This window comes from Uranotaenia lowii, chromosome 1, assembly GCF_029784155.1.
Source record: "Uranotaenia lowii strain MFRU-FL chromosome 1, ASM2978415v1, whole genome shotgun sequence".
NCBI lineage: Eukaryota > Metazoa > Arthropoda > Insecta > Diptera > Culicidae > Uranotaenia > Uranotaenia lowii.
Window position 1 is genome coordinate 128,350,057 of NC_073691.1, and position 19,821 is coordinate 128,369,877.

Below are 19,821 nucleotides of genomic sequence, written 5' to 3' on the forward strand. Positions count from 1 at the left end.
GCACGATGTTTCTCCAATGGAACATGTACGACATAGTTCTCAATAATCTTTCCCACTTGGAGAAGTTTTCGAAGGCGATCGGCGATTCAACAACAATTTCTTTATGGAGGTGCATTGGACGAATTTCTTCCACCGTTTCAACGTGTTTGGATTGTTTCGGCCACTGCTCTTCTGGTAGATATAAAAAATCTGGACCCTTAAACCATCGGCTTTTGGAATCCAAAGAAGGACCATTCAACCATTTCGTCGCCTCATCAGCAACATTCTGTTTCGTTGGCACCCAGCGCCACTGATCTGGCCTGGTGTGTTCGAGTATTTCTCCAATCCGGAATGCTACAAACTGACGAAACTTCCTAGCATTGGATTGTATCCAGGAGAGGACCGTGCAGGAATCCGTCCATAAAAACTTCTTCGCTATTGGGATGGTGTGTAGACTTTCAACTGTTTGAATTAACCGACTTCCAATAACTGCGGCTTGCAGTTCAATGCGGGGAATAGACAGTGGCTTCAGTGGGGCTACCTTGGCCTTCGACGTTATGAGCGAGCACCGAACCTGGTCGCGATCGATGATCCGAAAATAAGCAACTGCAGAATAAGCATTTTCACTGCCGTCCACAAATACGTGCAGCTGAATAGAACGATAACTCTCCACATCATAGTCCGGAAAATAGCAACGGGGTATTCTAACTTGCCCGATGTTCTTGAAAACCTTTATCCACCTTTCCCAGGCTACTTCTACATCAGTTGGAACAACCTCATCCCACGCAATGGCCTTTCGCCACAAAGTCTGAAGGATTAATTTACCTTGAATAAGAAAGTGTGCCATGAACCCCAAAGGGTCGAATAGGCTCATGACAAATTTCAGGATGCTTCTCTTTGTGAGTGGCTTCTCACCGGTTATCAGCTGCATAAGGTCTTCACGAAGTGCCACTGTGTAGCCAAACTCGTCGGATTTTGGAAACCACGTCATACCCAGCACCCTCTCGTAATCATTCTCCTTATCTTCTGCAAACTGCTTGTTTTCGTTTTGAACGCCTTCTCCGATCTGCTGCAGGACTGCTTCAGAGTTCGATAGGAAGTTCCGCAACTCAAATCCTCCCGAGGCATGTATCTGACGCACCGATTTCGTGAGCTCGACCAATTCTTCGACGCTATCTCTACTGGCTGCGTAGTCATCCATGTAATGGCTATTTACTATGGCATCTACTGCTTCCGGGAATTGCTGCTCCCATCTCTTTGCATTGACGTTTTTGACGTATTGCGCTAAACTTGGCGAACACGTCGCGCCAAACGTCGCCACGTCCATCACGTACACCTCAGGTTTATCCTCCACGTTCCTTCGCCACAAAAACCGTTGAGCCTGACGATCTTGACTGCGTATCCTGATTTGGTGAAACATTTCACGGATATCACCGGTAATGCACACCTGCTTCTGGCGGAAACGATACAGGACGGCTGGCAGGGCTATTAGCAGGTCCGGCCCCTTCAGGAGCATGTCGTTCAACGATATGTTGTTGGATTTTGCCGCGGCGTCCCAAATCAAACGAGTCTTCTTCGGCTTCTTCGGATTAATTACGACGCCTAATGGAAGGTACCACACCCGATCGGGATGTGTTTCCAGCTCCTGAGCCGTAGCCTTGTGGGCATAGCCCTTCAGTAAGTACTCATCAATTTGCATACTCACATTCGCCTTCATGTCCGGATTTTTTGCTAGCCTCCTTTCTAAGCAACGTAGCCTTCCAAAGGCCATATCGTAGCTAGGCGGGAGCTTCACTTCATCGTACTTCCACAATAACGCTGTTTCGTAGTGACCGTCATCCAACTGCATCGTAGTCTCTTCCAAAATACCCACTGCTCGAAGTTCGTCCTCAGATTTTGCTGCTGGGATAGTGGATATTCCGAGGCTCTCCACGGTGAAGAATCGTTTAACGTAGTCGTGTAGGTCGGGTTCAGATTTGCATTCCGAAATGTGCAGCTGTGGTGCTAGGATTGAACTGCACGATTTCGATCCAACATTTCCAAATATCGTCCACCCGAGTCTCGATTTCGTAGCCAGTGGCTGATCAGCACGACCCTCGCGTGCCTTGGATGAAACTGCCACATGAAAGTTGTCAAGACCAATGAGCAACTTTGGTGATGCATTCTGGTAACTCTGTACTGGTAACTTCGAAAGATACGGGAAATTCTCTGCCAGCTTTTCATAGTCCAGCGACTGCGTGGGTAATTCCAGATTCACAACTGTGCGGACATTCTTCAACGCCATACGGGCTCCACCGCCACAACCTGAAATCTCTAGGCTCACTTTCTGTGACCGATTTTCTTTGCGAGTAACATTTCCCGTCCAGAGTAAACACAACGGAGCATGAACGCCATCGACGCCTAACTCGCTTGCAATGGATTCTTCTAATAATGTCGTAGATGACCCCTCGTCAAGGAATGCATGGGTCTCGATACTCAGACTCCCGTTATACAACACCACAGGGATGATACGGAATAGAACTGGCGTCTGGAGTTGTTGGTGAATGGCTACAACAGCTGTTTCTTCCGGCGGCCCGGGATGGAGTAGTGGGTGATGGTCTTTACCGCATCTATTCACATCACATTTCCTCTTCGATCTACACGACCATTTGCCGTGAGGAATGAGGCATTGATGGCACAACTTGTTGTCAATGACTACTTGCCATCGTGCGTGAATAGCCAAGGATTTTAGTTGAGTACAGTCTCGGATTCTATGTGAGCAACTTCCACACACGAAGCAAGGTTTGGGGTCGTTACGGTGGTCATACACAATAGCTTTTCTTTCCGAGTTCGGTTCTGTGGTAGGGGCATGAATATTCACGAAAGCTTTATCTCGATCCTTCCTATCTGCCTTCGCAGGTCTACTTAGAAAATTCTTCGTGAAAGTAACTTTACTGGCGGCTTTGACTAAGATGGAGAGATAATCATTAAACACGCCCAGATCTGGCTCATCTACCCGGTTCAAAAACAGTGCCCAATCGAGTTGAAGATTCGCAGGCAATTTCTCTACCAGCTCCTGCAGCAGGGTAGGATTCGCCAGATGCGTGTGTAGTTGTGCTGACTTCATGTGTCCTACTAAATTCTGAACCATCACGCCGAACTGGATCAGTGAATCCAACCGATCTGTTTTCGGTGAAGGTGCAGTCCGCACTTTCTGGAGTAGAGCAGCAATTATACGTTGAGGATTTCCAAATAATTGCTCTAGCGTAGAGATCACCACGGGAACGGATGCCGGCTCCATCAGGTTACTCCTCACCGCTTCCAATGCGTTGCCCCGCAGGCACCTTTGTAGGCGTAACAAATTCTCTGCGCGATATGGCCACTAATTACAGCGGCGGTAACGGCTGGGCGTGACGTCGCAACACAGGATATCTAAAAATCCTGAAGAAATTTAAAATCAATTCACTAATTGTAAAAAATTATGACTGGAAGGAGCCCGTTTTCAACCTAAACATACTTTACAATGTAACTATCAACGAAAGGGACGTCTGGGAGTCAGCTGGTCCTCCTGGATCGATTAAATTCTTTACTGATGGGTCAAAAATGGATAATAGAACTGGGGCAGGAGTGTTCGGACCTAGACTCAGGATCTGAATTCCTATGGGAAATTTGACCAACAGTATTCCAAGCAGAAGTTCAAGCAATTCTAGAATGCACTTTAGCCTGTTTGAAAAGAGGATACAGGTACACATGTATTTTCACATTTTCTCTGACAGCCAGGCCGTTCTTCGAGCACTAAGTACACAGAAAAAATTTTGACTATTACGTGTCACTGAAACTGCAACCTTTAAAATAAATCAACCTGTAATTAACAAAACCTGTAATGTTAAATTGTTTTCCTTGAAAGTTAACAAAGATTGATTTATTATTACAGCAAATGTCCTGTAAAAACGTTGTACACTGAAAATTAAATGTCACGTAATTTGTTTTTCGACCTGTAAAATTACACTAAATGTCCTGCTCCTTTTTGTTACAGAACATTTGCGTAATTTTTCAAGAAATAATTTTTGCTGTGTACGTTCACATGTTACTCCGAACTAATATGGGAGTGTATTGTTGCACTAAGACCAAGCCCACCAGGCGTTGCTATTTCGGTCGGTATTTTAGACGTTTTGATCGGTTGCGTTTTTATCTACTTACTGTTTTTCGCACCCATTGTTGCCATCCAGGTTGGAATTTGTGTTTGTTTATTTTCTGATAGTGACGACCGGCTGCGTTGCTACCGGGTTGCTACATAAACGCATCCTTTAACAACCTACTGCTCGAATGCTTTTTCTCGAATCAAGTTAGCGACTGTTGGTGCGATGATTGGTTGATAGATATGTTGCCGAATGTACTCGATTCGAGGTTTAGCAACCATTGGTGGGCATAGTCTAAGAAACCTGGTCATAAGGAACAGATTATTTTTATACTGGGTACCAGGCTACTGCGGTATCCTAGGGAACGAAGAAGCAGACCAACTAGCTAGGGAAGGATCTTACACAGGTCTCGGGACCGGACATTGTCCAACAAAACAGCATCTCAAAAGGATAAACATTATTTAAAACGAAGACTGTAGATTCTGCAGGTTCGAAAAAGAAACTGCAGAGCACCTTCTATGAAACTGCTGCGCCCCAATCAATCGCAGAGAGCGTATACTGGGGGCTAAATTAGTAAGCGTACAAGACATATGGTTGCACATAAGTCCTAAGAAGGTTATATCATATATCTTTGATATCATACCCGATTGGGACAAGATGCTCAATCAGCAATCACCTGTTACTTCAATCAATAGTGCAGGTGAGTCTGATACATACAGTAACGCGGGATAGTTACCACAATAGATCAACTACTGGTCGCAGTGGGCTCTCCCCTACAAGGAAAAAAAAAAGTTGGTAAGGTACCTTTTCAGGATTCTTTATTTGTTTCGAACAGTTTGAAGAGAGTAAGATGAGTCAAACCTGCCCCAAGTCAGTAGTAATGGACCTCTTGGTAGTGCTGAAATTATTGTTGATGAGTAAAGCATGAACAATATTTGAAAATGCGATCGAGACTTCCCGTACCGACTCGGGTCGAAAGACCTACCATTGGTGGGTCAAATTTACATATGTATACACATACATAAGTATAGTAAGTGATCAACGACATTTTAAAATAAGTTTTATTCTCAAGCCTTTTCATTTTTTTCCTTTTTAATTATTTTCAAGGCCACACTAGTGTAAAATAAATCGACCACCCTAGGCAAAACCAATTGCAAGATGCCTTATCAACATTAACTAACGATGCATTTTAAGTTGCCATTTTTTTCTTATGCCCTATAAAATAATTAGCAAACAAATAACAGAAGGATTACACATTTTATCTAACATTATTCAATACATCAAGAACCGCGAAGAAATCTAAGCCGTGAAGCTGTTCTGTTAAACACCAAAATTCAGTATTCTATATCTTTAAAACAATTAGATCAAATTCTACAAACTGAATAACTTTGAGTTACTGGAAGTGAAGTTTTTAAATTTGTAGAATAATGTTTTGTTATTAGATTCATAACACTTGAGTTATGCTTCTTAGTGTAGCATACAAGGGGCAAGCGTAAAAATGAGATATTTCGTATTCGGTACGCAATGTGTTAAGTTGGATTTAACTGTTTTTTTTTTGTTCAAACTTTTTCTTCTTCCAGCGATGACTCTGATCGGGCTGCTCTACATTCCTCGGCGTTTGAGGCTCTGGCAGCAACGGCACGGCTCGGACAACGACGACGAAAATTCCCAGCTGCTAAAGCAAATGGGTGGCTTCAAGAAGCGCTCCCGAGCGCACAAAAATAAAGCCACCTGAATCCTGATGGACTGGCTGGGGATGATGGTCTAGCGGAGCGGAACCACCCTAGTGCAATAGATTGTACGTTTGGCATTTGGCTACAGGTTTGCAGTTGAATTAGTAGATATTTTATAGTGGAACCAAAAATCGGATGCATTTTCGGGAAACCTCGTTTCGAGGTCATTTTTCTTCTCTTAATTCAGGTAAGCTAAGCTTAACGATTTTCCCTAGAACTCATCATTATTCCATAATCATTTACCAAGATTTATGAACGAATATCGCAAATCATAGTTTAAATAGTGAAAATACTACGACCATTATTGTTGAACAAAAAAAATCTATTACATTATTGTATATTCAACTAAAATAACACCATCACTATTTTACAACAACACCAAAACCTTAAACTTAATATAAATTGAAAAAAAAAATGCAATGTCAAACGAGCGCCAATCTGTTCATGCAAGCAGCACATGATTGCGTGAAAGTAAAAACAAAATCATATATTTACCATCAAGTCACCATCTAGCGCCCAGTAAGGCGGTTTTTCAACTTCAAACATGTGTAATAAAACTATGCCAGATTTGTATTCACTATCTTTGCCAATAAATCCCAAAACATGCTCTACTTTCAATAAAAAATTAAGTGGAAATCGAAAAAGTACTCCTTTGAAACTAATTTATCAAACTTGAGCTGTTTAATTGGCCCTATTACGTTCTCTGTGCTATTACCGCGCACTCGAGTTTTTTCAGTACCGATGATGTTTTCTTGAGGAAAAAATATCTCAGAAGAAGAAAACTGTTCTTGTTAGCATTGTTCTTGTAAGGAGCTGTCAGAACTATATTTTGGATCTAGAGAGCGTGCATTTTGTGAAAAATTTTCCGCAAGTTTAATACAACTTTTAACAAAGTGCGTTGACTGACAAAATAATTCCCGGCGAACAGGCTCAAGTAACCGGTTACATTCAGCGATAAAACACAATTTTCTATCATAATCAAACTACCTACATATAACTTACACATATTCTACATTACTTGCGACAAAAACAACGAAAATTTGTTGGTTCTTCAGTACCAAGGAAAAAATTATTTCCAATTTTGTAAACGCTCCTTTATTCGTACGAATTGATGGACACGTTTTAAAATTCTACAAAAACAATAAATTGTAATAGGTAAACTATAAGGTTTGTTTGTTTTGCTTACGTTTAGTAGCTTTTTCCTATATGGTTGCCTTCTGTCTGAATTTCAGCTATTTGCCTCCGTTAGCCACCTTTAATATTTATTATGCTAGGTTAAATTTGAATTCAGCTATTTCTCAATTAATTTCTCACCTATACTCGACAAAGCTCTCGGATGACGTGATAGTTTGGGAACTACTTACTTCTGTAGTGTTTCCGTATAGCCTAGATTCAGAAGTTACGAGTTATTCAAACCACTTAAACATTACACGTACGCCTACCTGCACTCGAGCGATTACACCTTTTCCACCTCCGTGCCACTAGTTTAAGTAAGAACTTTAACACTATTTAGCCCTGAGCTCAAAGATTAGATACAAATAAGGAGCTTTGCTGATGCAACCTTTACACTAAGCGCGATTTACTTCTTGTGTTTTGTTTTTGTTTATCTTCATTCCCTTTCCCGCTTAATTAGTAAAATTCACTTCTCACGTAAGTGTGAACTCATATTTCTAATTGTAGAACTGTCAATTGAGATTGGGTGCGTTCAATACCGTTTTCGGTATCGAACGTCAGTTCAGTGACAGTGCGTGATCGGTCAATAGGAACCACCAATTATCGCTCATCACAAAAGGCGTCAAAAACAAGAACTATTGAAAAATTGAAAACTTTGAATCAACCATTTTTTGCATTTAAACCCATACTTTCTTCAGTTCCTCGACTGTCTTCACTACCTCAGGTCGTTTAAGAAGGTGCTGCTTCATAATCTGCCGCTCATAGCAAGTCCGTCCCATTTGCGTATTCATCATTTCTCAGTTTATCGCTGGAAACACTTTTATTTTACCTGTAATTTCAAGAGAAATTTTGTTTTCAGTTCTTTGTTCTGATAAACATTGAAAAAAACCTCAAGTAATTTTGTCCCATTCAACAAATGATCGCAAGTCGGTCTCATATGGCATAAATCATCGCAAGTCGGACCCACAGCCATAAGGGCCTAGCAAATGATTTTCAACAGAATCATAAAAAAATCCTTATAAAGCGAGAATCTTTCATTAGCCGTAGCAGTGACAGATTTTGTTGATCACTTTGATTAAAAATGCATAGAAATGCCAAATTACCGTTGGACTTTTTACGATTTTTCAATGCCGTTTTCTCATTTCAACAAAAACGCAAATGGGACGGATTTACTATGAGCGACAGTAATCGCCCAGTACTCCGCTCCGGAGGGGCGTAGGGAGAGTTGAACATTTTCGCCACGAAATTGACCTTATTGTCCGTATAGCACTTCAGCACGTCCTTGGAGTAGTGGCATGAGTCCAAATCCGGCCAGAAGATTGTTGGGACGTTGTGGGCCTTCAGGAGAGGAAGCAGCCGCTACTGGAGGCACTCTTCCATGTACACCTGTCCGTCCATCGTGTCATGGGTCACGAAAGGTGCACTCTGCTTCCCGCACGTGCAGATGGCTTGCCAAACCAGGAATTTATTCGCAAATTTGGACATCTTCTGAGCGCGGACATGCTCCGAAACGCTGAACTTATCCTTGGTTGCCGGGGATTGGTTTGAAGTCAGCCTTCACATATGTTTCGTCGTCCATGGCGCAGCATTCAACTTTCGTCAGCATGTTGAGGTACAACTTCCTGGTACGGGTTTTGGCAAACTTGTTCTGCTTCTCGTTGCGATTAGGGGCCTTTTGTACCTTGAACGTTCGAAGCCCAGCCTTACTTTTGGATTTTATCACGAACGAGCTATGAAATGGAGCAATTTCATAGTGTGGTAATTTGACCGGAAACAAAAAACAAAATATTTTATATCTGGCTAGCTAATTAAGTGATGTTTTTTCAGTGAAATTGTAAAAGAATGATGCTAACGCAGAATATATGTCATATTTTTGGGCAAAACATCAAAGTTTTTTTAAACAAACATATTGAAGGGTGATTTTGGGCGGATGGTGTCTGGGCGATAGATGGCTACTTGATGGTATAAAAATAATGCAACACAATGTGAAAAATAAAAGCTTTAATACATTTATACAATTTGTAATCGAAAACAAAGACGAGAAATAGTAGAACGGAAGCAATTGACCAAGTGCAGCAAGAATACAACAAAAACATACACAACAATGATGAAAGGTTAATTACACTCTAGCAATTGCGGAAAACAGAATGAAAATAATGTTTAGGCTAATAAAGTAGGTATCGTATAAATTTAATTCACGAGCAAACGCGTACAGAAAAATTACTATATAAAACCAATGACTAGTGCGGAACAATTATATAAAAAAAGAAAAAAGATGATTGAAATTAAACCAGTTTAAATTGTAGCTGCATCGTTGGGTGAGCAAGTTCGTATAAATAGTTTATTTATTTATTTATTCAATGAAAATGACCACATTCGTGTCACCGGGGGTAATTCTTGGCAAGAATTTTGTGCATTTGCAGTTTTAGTTTAATTTGAACCAACTAAAATTTAAATCAGAGTTTAAAGTTGTGGATTGCGATTAAAAATTTCGAAAATTTATTCTGATTTTGAACCTTTGTTGAAATTTTCTCACTGTTAGCTCAATAATAACGCCAACTCCATCACGTGTAATTTCCATTCAGTGCCTCTTCTTGAATGTTCTCTGTTTAACTCGTTTAGTAAGAATCCATTTCAAGGCATGAGAAATACATATATTGTACACCAAGCGACAAACTTGGTACTTTGTTCTATATGGAAATTGAACAGGTTTACATAGAACATTGAACAAACTTTTTAATACAGCGTCCATCAAAATATTTCAAGAACACATTTCTCTTCACATACCTTCCTAAAATTTGGCAGCACCGCACCAAATATTTATGCCAGTTTTGGTGTAGTCATTCGGCGTTGAACACTTTTCTTGTCACCAGTCAACGAATAAACCATTCACCTAGCTCAAGAAATGAATACTATCACAAAAATCATAAAACCCAAAAGACATATAGGGGAGATAAGGGCATAATGGCCACCTTAAGGAAAACGCTTATTTAACCATGGAGATTAGCTATAATATGTGGATTACATCATTGTTTCGTGTTCAGACACTCAAATAGTCTATTCCCTAATTGGATGTTACTTGAAAAAGAAGAATTAAAACGTTTAAAAATGCATATTAAATTTTTTTGCCAAAAGCTGAAAACCAGTCACTGTAGGGGCATAATGAGAACCCTCCTTGGGCAGTATAAGCACCATTAATCAAGGCAAGATGAGCGTTTTCTGCCGGGGAATCTAGCAGCGAATTCGACTCGATAAAGTCAACTGAATAATAGAGCTTCAGCTTGACTAGTTTCATCTGACGATTAGGCATTAGGTTGTCCCAAAATTTCATAACTTCTGGGAATCTGGGGGCTCACCCTTCAAATGGTAGATTAGGATGTGCAGAACAAACTTTTGTATGGGGCCGACTGAAAAAAAATATGTTTGGAGGTTCCGCAAGCGCGATCTTTGAAAAAAATCCACTATCAAAAGATTTGATTTTAAATAAATTCTGGGTCCAAAAATTTTCATAAAATTTATATATTTTATATTTTTTTAATTTTGTCCGAGTTAAATACTACACGTAAAAATGAAAAATGAACCAAACTTGTATCAAAATGTAAAACAAGCAAGCTATTTCCAAGGAAAAAAATTTTTTGGTCCAAAAATTTTGAATTCAACTGACCAAAATGTGTACCAAGCGTAAAATATTTTTGATACCAATGCCATCAAAAGATGCGGATTTTCATGCACTTAAACTTTGCTGAACAAAACATGTTGTTTGTATCATCGTGTGAAGAGCTATTCACGGTTTAATGCTTAATAAAAATCACAATTTAGGATATTTTTTAATTTAATTTATCAAATTGTCATAATAAATACCTACTTTAAAATCAAAATACTTGCAAAAAAAGACTTGGATGGTTTAAGGAAGTCATCAAAAGGCCGTATGCCAAATTTGAGCGGAATCGGAATCGGGGATTCTGAGACATAGTGTTCTAAAGAAGCATAGAAAACTGTTTATTCGTCATACATTTTTGTCTTTACCAATCGATTGCTTGATTATGTAGATTTTATTAAAATTTCAATTAAGACTAACATTTCATCTGAAGACTGCAACTCGATTGGACTTACAAACAAAAAAGTTATGACTGTTTCAAGATTGTATTTTTGTGGCAAATTGTCGTTTAATACACAATGAGTACATTTTACTCATTACGTTTTACAGGACAATTTGTAACCAAAATACAATCTTTGAACAGCCATAACTTTTTTGTTTTAAGTCCAATCGAGTTGCAGTCTTCAGATGAAATGTTAGTCTTAATTGAAATTTTAATAAAATCTACATAATCAAGCAATCGCTTGGTGAAGACAAAAATGTATGATGAAAAACCAGTTTTTTATGCTTCTTTAGAACACTATTTCTCAGAATCCCTTTCACACTTGAGATTCAGTGCAACCCCTTCCTGTTGTCCGATTCCGCTCAAATTTGGCATATGGCATTTTGATGACTTCCTTAAACCATGTTGGACCCCGACGTTGTGTAATTCCTAACGTCCCAGGTTTACGACGTGCAACGGTACTAGATGGCAGGCTAACTCAGCTGAGGCGACAACCAAACTTGGTTGTGAACACTTTTCGAGGGGCTCAGATAAAACACACCGGTAATTGGAAACGAACTTTATTACTTGGAAACGAACCTTACTGAGTAACGATTGCGTCCTAACTAACTTTATTGAAATCATTCTTACTCGCTATACATGACAGCTGGCGTTGATCTGTGCAGTGTGTATGTGGTTGTGTTGGTATAATTATGGTTAACAATACTAGGGATGTCAGTGTTTTCTTGGGAGATAAACTGCTCGAATCCTAACATCGTCCCCACCTTGAAATACATCATTTCAATATTTTAGCCTACCTAGTTCAATGAATTACATTCAATGTGAACTGCTGCCATAAAACTTATTTCACTAATACAAGAATTCAAAACATAAACAAATGATCATCGCATTTCACTTTACTGGACATCTTTGGCTGCTGCATCGTTGTCGGCTGGATTTTCTTCGTTGGATGGCAGGATTTCTTCGTTGGATGGCAGGATTTCTTCGTTGGCTGGATTCTCATTCCCTGGTGCGTCGTCTGCGTTCAGTGCGGAAGCTTCTTCAGGGGTTTCTTGTGGAAGCAAGCATACCTTCGTCACAGGACGCTTCACAAAACCCTTGGCTGTTTTGAGAGTAACAACTCGAATCAATCCATCTTCGCCGGGATGTACGGAAACGATTCTTCCAAGTGGCCATTTAACAGGAATCTGAAACTCGTCGACAATGGCCACCAGACGCCCAGGCTGCAAATTTGTGTTAGGGTCACAAGTTTTCGTTTCACGCTGCATCTCTTGAAGATACTCGGTTCTCCAGTTGTGCCAAAAGTTCTGATACATCCGCTGCAGGTGTTGGTTATGGTCAAGAAGATTGATCGGAACATCACGAATATCAAATTCTGGAACAGATCCCATAAGGTCGCCGATGAGAAAATGCCCAGGGGTCAAACAAGCAAAATCGTTAGGATCCTCGGACATTTGGACTAATGGGCGGGAATTCATACTGGCCTCGATTTGCACCAAAACGGTTGTTAGATCTTCGAAGCTTAGTTTGGAATCACCTAACTGTCGGTACATCTGCTTCTTGCATACCTTTACTGCAGCTTCCCAGAGACCACCAAAGTGTGCTGCTTTAGGTGGGTTGAGATGCCAGTTTATACCTTCCGTTGCACAGTAATCAAAAAATGATTCTGTGTCTGTCGCGTTTAGTTTTTGAATAGCCTCCAGTTCATTTTTGACTCCTAAGAAGTTCCTGCCATTATCGGAATAAACGTGCGCTGGTGGGCCACGACGGCCAACAAATCGACGAAATGTAGCCAGGAAACCAGATGATGCTAAGTTGCTCACTAGCTCGATGTGTACCGCCTTTGTTACAAAACATACGAAGATACATATGTACGCCTTAGTCGCAGCAGCTCGTTTATGTGCAGGTTTTATGTAGACCGGGCCGGCAAAATCCACTCCTGTCACTGCAAAGGGTCTCTGCGGTGTCACTCGATGTGCGGGTAGTTGGCCAGTTTGTTGATTCTCTGGAGCGGGACTAGCTCGGGCGCATCTAAAGCAGTTTCGCATCACATTACGAATCGTTCTTCTTCCGTTGATCGGCCAGTATTTTTCACGCATTGCAGCCAGAGTAACTCGGATTCCACCATGTATAAGTTTGAAGTGATAGAATTTGGCAATCATGATCGTATAAGGGTGAAAGTTGGGTAAAAGTGCGGGGTGTTTAAAATGGTATGGCAAATCTGATAAGCGCAATCTCCCTCCCACGCGAAGTACTCCATCTTCATCAACAAAGGGGCTGAGTTTTCGAATTTTGGAATGTTTCGATAGGGTTCTGCCAGACTGGAGCTCCTTTATTTCGTCACGGAATCCATCTGATTGAGCTAGATGCAAAAGACGAAGACGTGTTGCTGCTAATTCGTCAGGAAGAAGCTGTTGGTCTTGTGAGGCGTGGGGATCTGGTTGTGTGCGAGTTTTATTTTTTGTATTTCGGAAAAAGCGGAAACAGTAAGTTACTACTCGTGTGAGTCGGTTCAGACTTTTGAAGTTGGTGAAGATTGGAGTATAAGAGGTAGAACAATTAACAGTGGCAACTACAAACTGCTTTCTACGTTCGGTTCCGTTTTCTGGATACTCAGGAATGCTCGATATCGGCCATTTGTCTCTAGATAATGTGAGCCAATGAGGACCATATTTCCACAGTGAACTTTCGATGAATTTATCAATGTTTTGACCCCTCGATACTAGGTCAGCCGGGTTAGTTTTTCCAGGAACGTGGTCCCAACGAGAACCCTGAGTTTCGGTTTGGATCTCTGAAACTCTGTTGGCCACAAAAGTCTTCCAAGTGTTGGGAGGTGCCCTGAGCCACTGCAGAGTTACCATGGAGTCTGACCAAAAGAAGGATTCCGATATCTGAATTGCCAAGGCTCTTTTCACAGCTGTAAATAGATGTGCACCTGTTTCAGCAGCACATAACTCTAATCGTGGGAGTGTAATCCTTCGTAGTGGAGCTAGTCGGGATTTAGCAGCTATTAAATGAACAGATACATTTCCTTTGGAATCAGTTGATCTCACATAAATGCAGCATCCATACGCCATCTCTGAAGCATCGGTGAAGGTGTGCAATTGGATTTCAGAGCCAGGAAGTAAAACTAATCGGTTCAGATGGAATTGTTGCAGTTTGGGAAGTTCATCTACATATTGCTGCCACTTTTCTTTAATCGATTCGGAAACTTCATCGTCCCAACCACAAGAAAGTAGAAAAATTTGCTGCATTATCATTTTGCCTCGTACGACTATTGGTGCCACAAGTCCTAGCGGATCGAACAACTGAGAAATCGAAGAAAGAATTGCACGTTTCGTCACCGTTCCTGCAGTCGGTTTCAAACGGGAATCAAAACACAGAATATCCTTTTCCGGCTTCCAAACTATGCCCAAAGTTTTCACACTCGTATCAAATTGATGTGTGGGACGAGTGCCAAGCTTATCAGGTGATAAACCTTCTAAAATTTTGAAATCGTTTGAAGCAAATTTTCGCAAAGTGAATTTTCCCTTCTCTAGTAGATGGATGAGCTCGTCTCGTGTTTGCAAAGTCTCAGCTATTGTTTCAGCTCCATAAATACAATCATCTATGTAGAAGCCCTTGGTCAGGGCAGCTTTTCCCAAAGGGTATCGATGACCATCTTCATTTGCTAATTGCAAAAGAGTGCGTGTTGCGAGGAAAGACGATGGGCTTAAACCATAAGTAACAGTCGACAGTTCAAATTCTTGTAATGGTGCAGTTTTATCAAATCTCCAAAAAATTCTTTGCAGGGAAGTTTCATCAGGATGGATGAGAACTTGACGATACATTTTCTCTATATCGGCAACGATAACAAACGGATAGGTTCTAAATCGTAAGATTAATGATATAAGGTCATCTTGTATCACAGGACCCACTAACAAAGCGTCGTTAAGGGAGTAACCGGATGAAGATTTTGCTGAACCGTCAAAGACAACTCTTGTTTTCGTTGTGGTACTGTCTTCTTTGAAAACTGAGTGGTGTGGGAGGTAGAATACGTTGTTTGATTGAGGAGAGTTTGGATTAACTTGTTGCATGTGTCCTAAAGCAATATATTCTCGCATGAATTCATGATATGCCATTTTCAAATTTTCATCAGCCTCTAACCGTCTTTCTGTAGAAAAAAATCGTTTCATGGCATTGGTCCGGGACTCCCCTATCATGTTGTCGAAATCATCATGTCGTGGCATTCGTACAACATACCTTCCATCTGCTTGGCGGGAAACATGATTGGTGTAATGCGTTTCACATGTTTTCTCTTGGGCAGTGAGATTCGATCGAACAATCGGCTCCTCTAACAGCCAAAATTTTTCCAATGCTTGCTCCAGTGAAATAAGTGACATAACCTCGACGTGACATGCTGTTTTCAAGTTTGATTCCGTTTCCAGATTCGCTGCTCCACACACTAACCAACCGAATACGCTGTCGACCAACATTGGCAAAGATGGACCAAGAACAATTCTATCGGTGGTTTTGAATAATGAAAAGAAATGTTCGTTGCTTATCAAAATATCGATCTCTTTGCTTTTGAAGAACTGTGGGTCGGCTAATTGTATGTGGCAGGGAACGTTCCATCGATCTACTGAAATGTCATGGGACGGTAGTTTTGGTGTTAGCTTTTCAAGAATTACAAAGTCAACGTCAATTTGAAAATCTTCCTTCAGAGATCGTATTTGTGTAGCGACACTATGTTTGGCTCTTTTAGGTTGGTCTCCAACACCTTTTACAATCAAATTAACATATTTTCTTTGCAGGCAAAGGGTTTGGGCCAGCTTACTGCTTATCAAATTGACTTGAGATGCACAGTCAAGAACTGCTCGAGCCAAATGTTCTCTCCCATAGCAATCAACGATAGTTACAATCGCAGTGGGCATGAAAATACATTTCCCAGCAACATTAACGTGCAAGCATGATGACGTCTCTGAAGCAATTTCTTCTTCGCCATTCGTGATGTTGACAGAGTGGACGTTTCTCGCCGGACGAGACTCACCGGTTTCGCTAACATAACCTGGATGTAACATTGAGTGGTGGCGGCCGTGACATATTCGACAACTTTCATGATTGGGACAGTTTCTCACTTGATGGGTACGACGAAAACAGTTGAAACATAGACGTTTGGAATTCACCACGTTCAATTTTTCCTCAAGAGACATCCTCGTAAAGGTTGGACATTTCATCAAGGGATGACTCTGATCACATGCATGACATTTGAGTGAATTGGTGCCTGCATAAACCCCGGAGTTATATCGCATAGGAGCGGAAATTTGATTACACACAGCGGAGCGTTGCGAAGGAGGAGAATGATTAACGGTTATTGATTCCAATACACGATTTCGTCTATGCAAAAATTCTATCAGCCCTGAGTATGTCGGTTGGGTCAAATTTGACGCAAAATCTTCCCACGCCTTCAAAGTTTCATCGTGCAAACGATTGCAAAGCATATGCTCTAAAATAGTGCTCCACTGTTCAGTAGGCTCTCCCATTTGATTCAATGCCTTCACGTGTCTTTCAAAAATGTCTACAATTCTATGCAGCGAATCGGCAGTTTCAACTTTCATTTTTGGAACATCGAACAGCTCTTGTAACCGCTTCTTCTTCATCACGTAGTCATTCGAATATCGATCAACTAAAGCTTCCCACGTAGACTGGTAGTCTGCTGCGCTGATATCTATGGATTCGATCAACTGAGATGCTTCACCTTTAACTGCTGCTTTGAGATAGTGGAATTTTTGGATATCAGGGACATCGGGATTATTGTGAATCAGGGCAAAAAATGTGTCATAGAAACCACGCCAATCCTTGTAATCGCCGGAGAACTCAGGTAAAGAAATTGTCGGCAACTTCAAACCCCTAAGACCAGAACCATTCTGAGGGAAATTGTGGAGAGGGAGATTCGCGTTTGGTAAGTTGGTGCTAGGAATTTTTGAAAGCAACCCAGCTTTTATTTTAAAGAAAAGCTTTTCAAAGGACGATCGAGATATCAGATTGCGTGCCATACCTGCTTCGGTTCTCTCAAGTTCCTCAAGCGTCGTCTGAACAGTTTCGAACTGTTGCCGCAGGTTGTCCAAATCCTCTAAGCGCACTGCGACCTCAAGCTTGTCCCGCTCCTCGATGAACTCGGCCAGGAACTTGTCAGCTCTTCCTAATGAGGCAACCAGTGTTGAACGTCGTAGTGTGGCACGCTCCTTCTTATTTGCTTCCTCCATCTCTATCTCGCAATTCAGGATACCAAAGGGTAGGTCGAAATCTGCCAAATATTGAGACCAGGTAGACCTGACTATTGAAATTAAGAAGCTTGGAGAGGTACGTACCTGTCTCAAAGCAAATTATGCCTTGAAATATATAATTTAAACTCCTTCTACCGATGGCGTGGCGATTGTGAAGCGTAGTATAGTATGATACAACGTAGAAAATATGCGGCGCGTGGCAGCACGTTTAGTGGTGATATTTCCAACGACGATAAATATTCGCTCGAAAGAAAGAAAAGATCTAAAGGGCACCCGTTGGACGCGTTAAAGGCATTGGACAGGAAATTACCTGAAGCCTAAATTAAATAGGCCTTGTATGATTTAAATCTTTTCACGCGTTGGGGCGTAGAGTATGTCCTTATGAACTTCTGGTCCGGTTTGGTTCGTATCGGTGTAATAGCAGCAGCCCTCGAAAGAAAGGAAACGGATCTAAAGGGTACCTGAGTAAATCAGGAAAGGCATTGGACAGATAATTACCTGATGCCTTATTTTTAAAGGCCTTGTATTCAAATAATTTCTGCTTGGCACGCTCAGTACAATGATGGCGGCTTTACAATAGGTATTAACAACCCGTATTGAAAGCAAACAATGATGGCATAGGGATACAAAATGGCGGTCTGAGCATCATAGGGAATCTGCACGGAAATTTGGCGGCACAATCCTGGTCACGGCACCAAAATATGTTGGACCCCGACGTTGTGTAATTCCTAACGTTCCAGGTTTACGACGTGCAACGGTACTAGATGGCAGGCTAACTCAGCTGAGGCGACAACCAAACTTGGTTGTGAACACTTTTCGAGGGGCTCAGATAAAACACACCGGTAATTGGAAACGAACTTTATTACTTGGAAACGAACCTTACTGAGTAACGATTGCGTCCTAACTAACTTTATTGAAATCATTCTTACTCGCTATACATGACAGCTGGCGTTGATCTGTGCAGTGTGTATGTGGTTGTGTTGGTATAATTATGGTTAACAATACTAGGGATGTCAGTGTTTTCTTGGGAGATAAACTGCTCGAATCCTAACAAACCATCCAAGTCTTTTTTTGCAAGTATTTTGATTTTAAAGTGAGTATTTATTAAGACAAATTTGATAAATTAAATAAAAAATATCCTAAATTGTGATTTTTATTAAGCATTGAACCGTAAATAGCTCTTCACACGATGATACAAACAACATGCTTTGTTTAGCAAAGTTTAAGTGCATGAAAATCCGCATCTTTTGATGGCATTGGTATCAAAAATATTTTACGCTTGGTACACATTTTGGTCAGTTGAATTCAAAATGTTTGGACCAAAAAAATTTTTTTTCTTGGAAATAGCTTGCTTGTTTTACATTTTGATTCTAATTTGGCTCATTTTTCATTTTTTACGTGTAGTATTTAACTCGGACAAAATTAAAAAAATATAAAATATATAAATTTTATGAAAATTTTTGGACCTAGAATTTATTTAAAATCAAATCTTTTAAAATGGACTTTTTTCAAAGATCGCGCTTGCGGAACCTCCAAACATATTTTTTTTCAGTCAGCCCCATACAAAAGTTTGTTCTGCACATTCTCATCTACCATTTTGAGGGTGAGCCCCCAGATTCCCAGAATTTATGCAATTTTGGGACACCCTATTAGGCATATTGGTATCGGTGTCGGAGAGGTTATCAGTAGACTTGAGTTCGATTCCTGGTCAAGGTGTTTTTTTTTCATTTATCATTCATGATCGATGCATTTTGCACTAAACGGTGAGGCGTAGATTCATCAAACAAAGCAATAACAAAATAATCTAGGTCTGTTTGTAGAATTCAAAGAATTAACACATGCTCATACATTATGTTTCTGGTGTTTTGTTTGACGGATGATTCTACTAGCCGTAGAATGTAACAATCAAAAAAATAAATCATGAATGGTATGTGCAAAAAAAATCCCCTCGAACAGGAATCGAACTCGAGTCTACTGATTACCTCTCCGACACCTTACCAATAGGCCAAATCGGCAGATGAAACAAGTCAAGCTGTAGCTCTATTATTCAGTTGACTTCATCGAGTCAAATTCGCTGCTAGAATGAACGGCAGAAAACGCTCATCTTACCCTGATTAAAAGTGCTCTGTTCGCCCCAGGTCAACAAATTTAAGTAAAAACGCGTTTTAAAATTGATTAAAGTGAAAAATCAAAAAAAAAATTATGATGGTGAAAATTGAGAAACAATATGTAAATCATGTTGCAGTGCGTACATTTCAGATCAAGATGTTTTAAAGGTCATCAAAGCTTATTTGGTGGTGCTAAAAAATTATAATATTTTCGTCATTTGAGAATCTAATTGGTTATTATTTGATATTTCTGTAAAGATGAAAAGGATATTTCTTTTTTGGTGAAGAATTAATACTATAGGTAGTACGAAACAAATCCTCATGAAAATTTGTTTAAGAAAGTA

The 19,821-nt window shown here is 40.5% G+C and overlaps 2 protein-coding genes across 5 annotated transcripts in view; one reads left to right on the forward strand and one right to left on the reverse strand.

The window, feature by feature from the left end:
* Positions 1–19,815, forward strand: part of LOC129739955 (uncharacterized) — a 97,540-nt gene extending 77,725 nt beyond the window's left edge. For all 4 annotated transcript variants that reach the window (XM_055731528.1, XM_055731529.1, XM_055731530.1 and 1 more), the window contains one exon: positions 5,678–19,815. In XM_055731528.1, the coding sequence (XP_055587503.1) occupies positions 5,678–5,832 (155 nt within the window). In that variant the 3' untranslated portion in view covers positions 5,833–19,815. The remainder of the gene's footprint in view (positions 1–5,677) is intronic.
* LOC129737920 (uncharacterized) lies at positions 12,000–17,348 on the reverse strand. Its single transcript, XM_055729088.1, has one exon. It carries the CDS (start codon positions 17,346–17,348, stop codon positions 12,000–12,002), a length of 5,349 nt encoding a protein of 1,782 aa, XP_055585063.1.
* Positions 19,816–19,821: the final 6 nt, after the last annotated feature.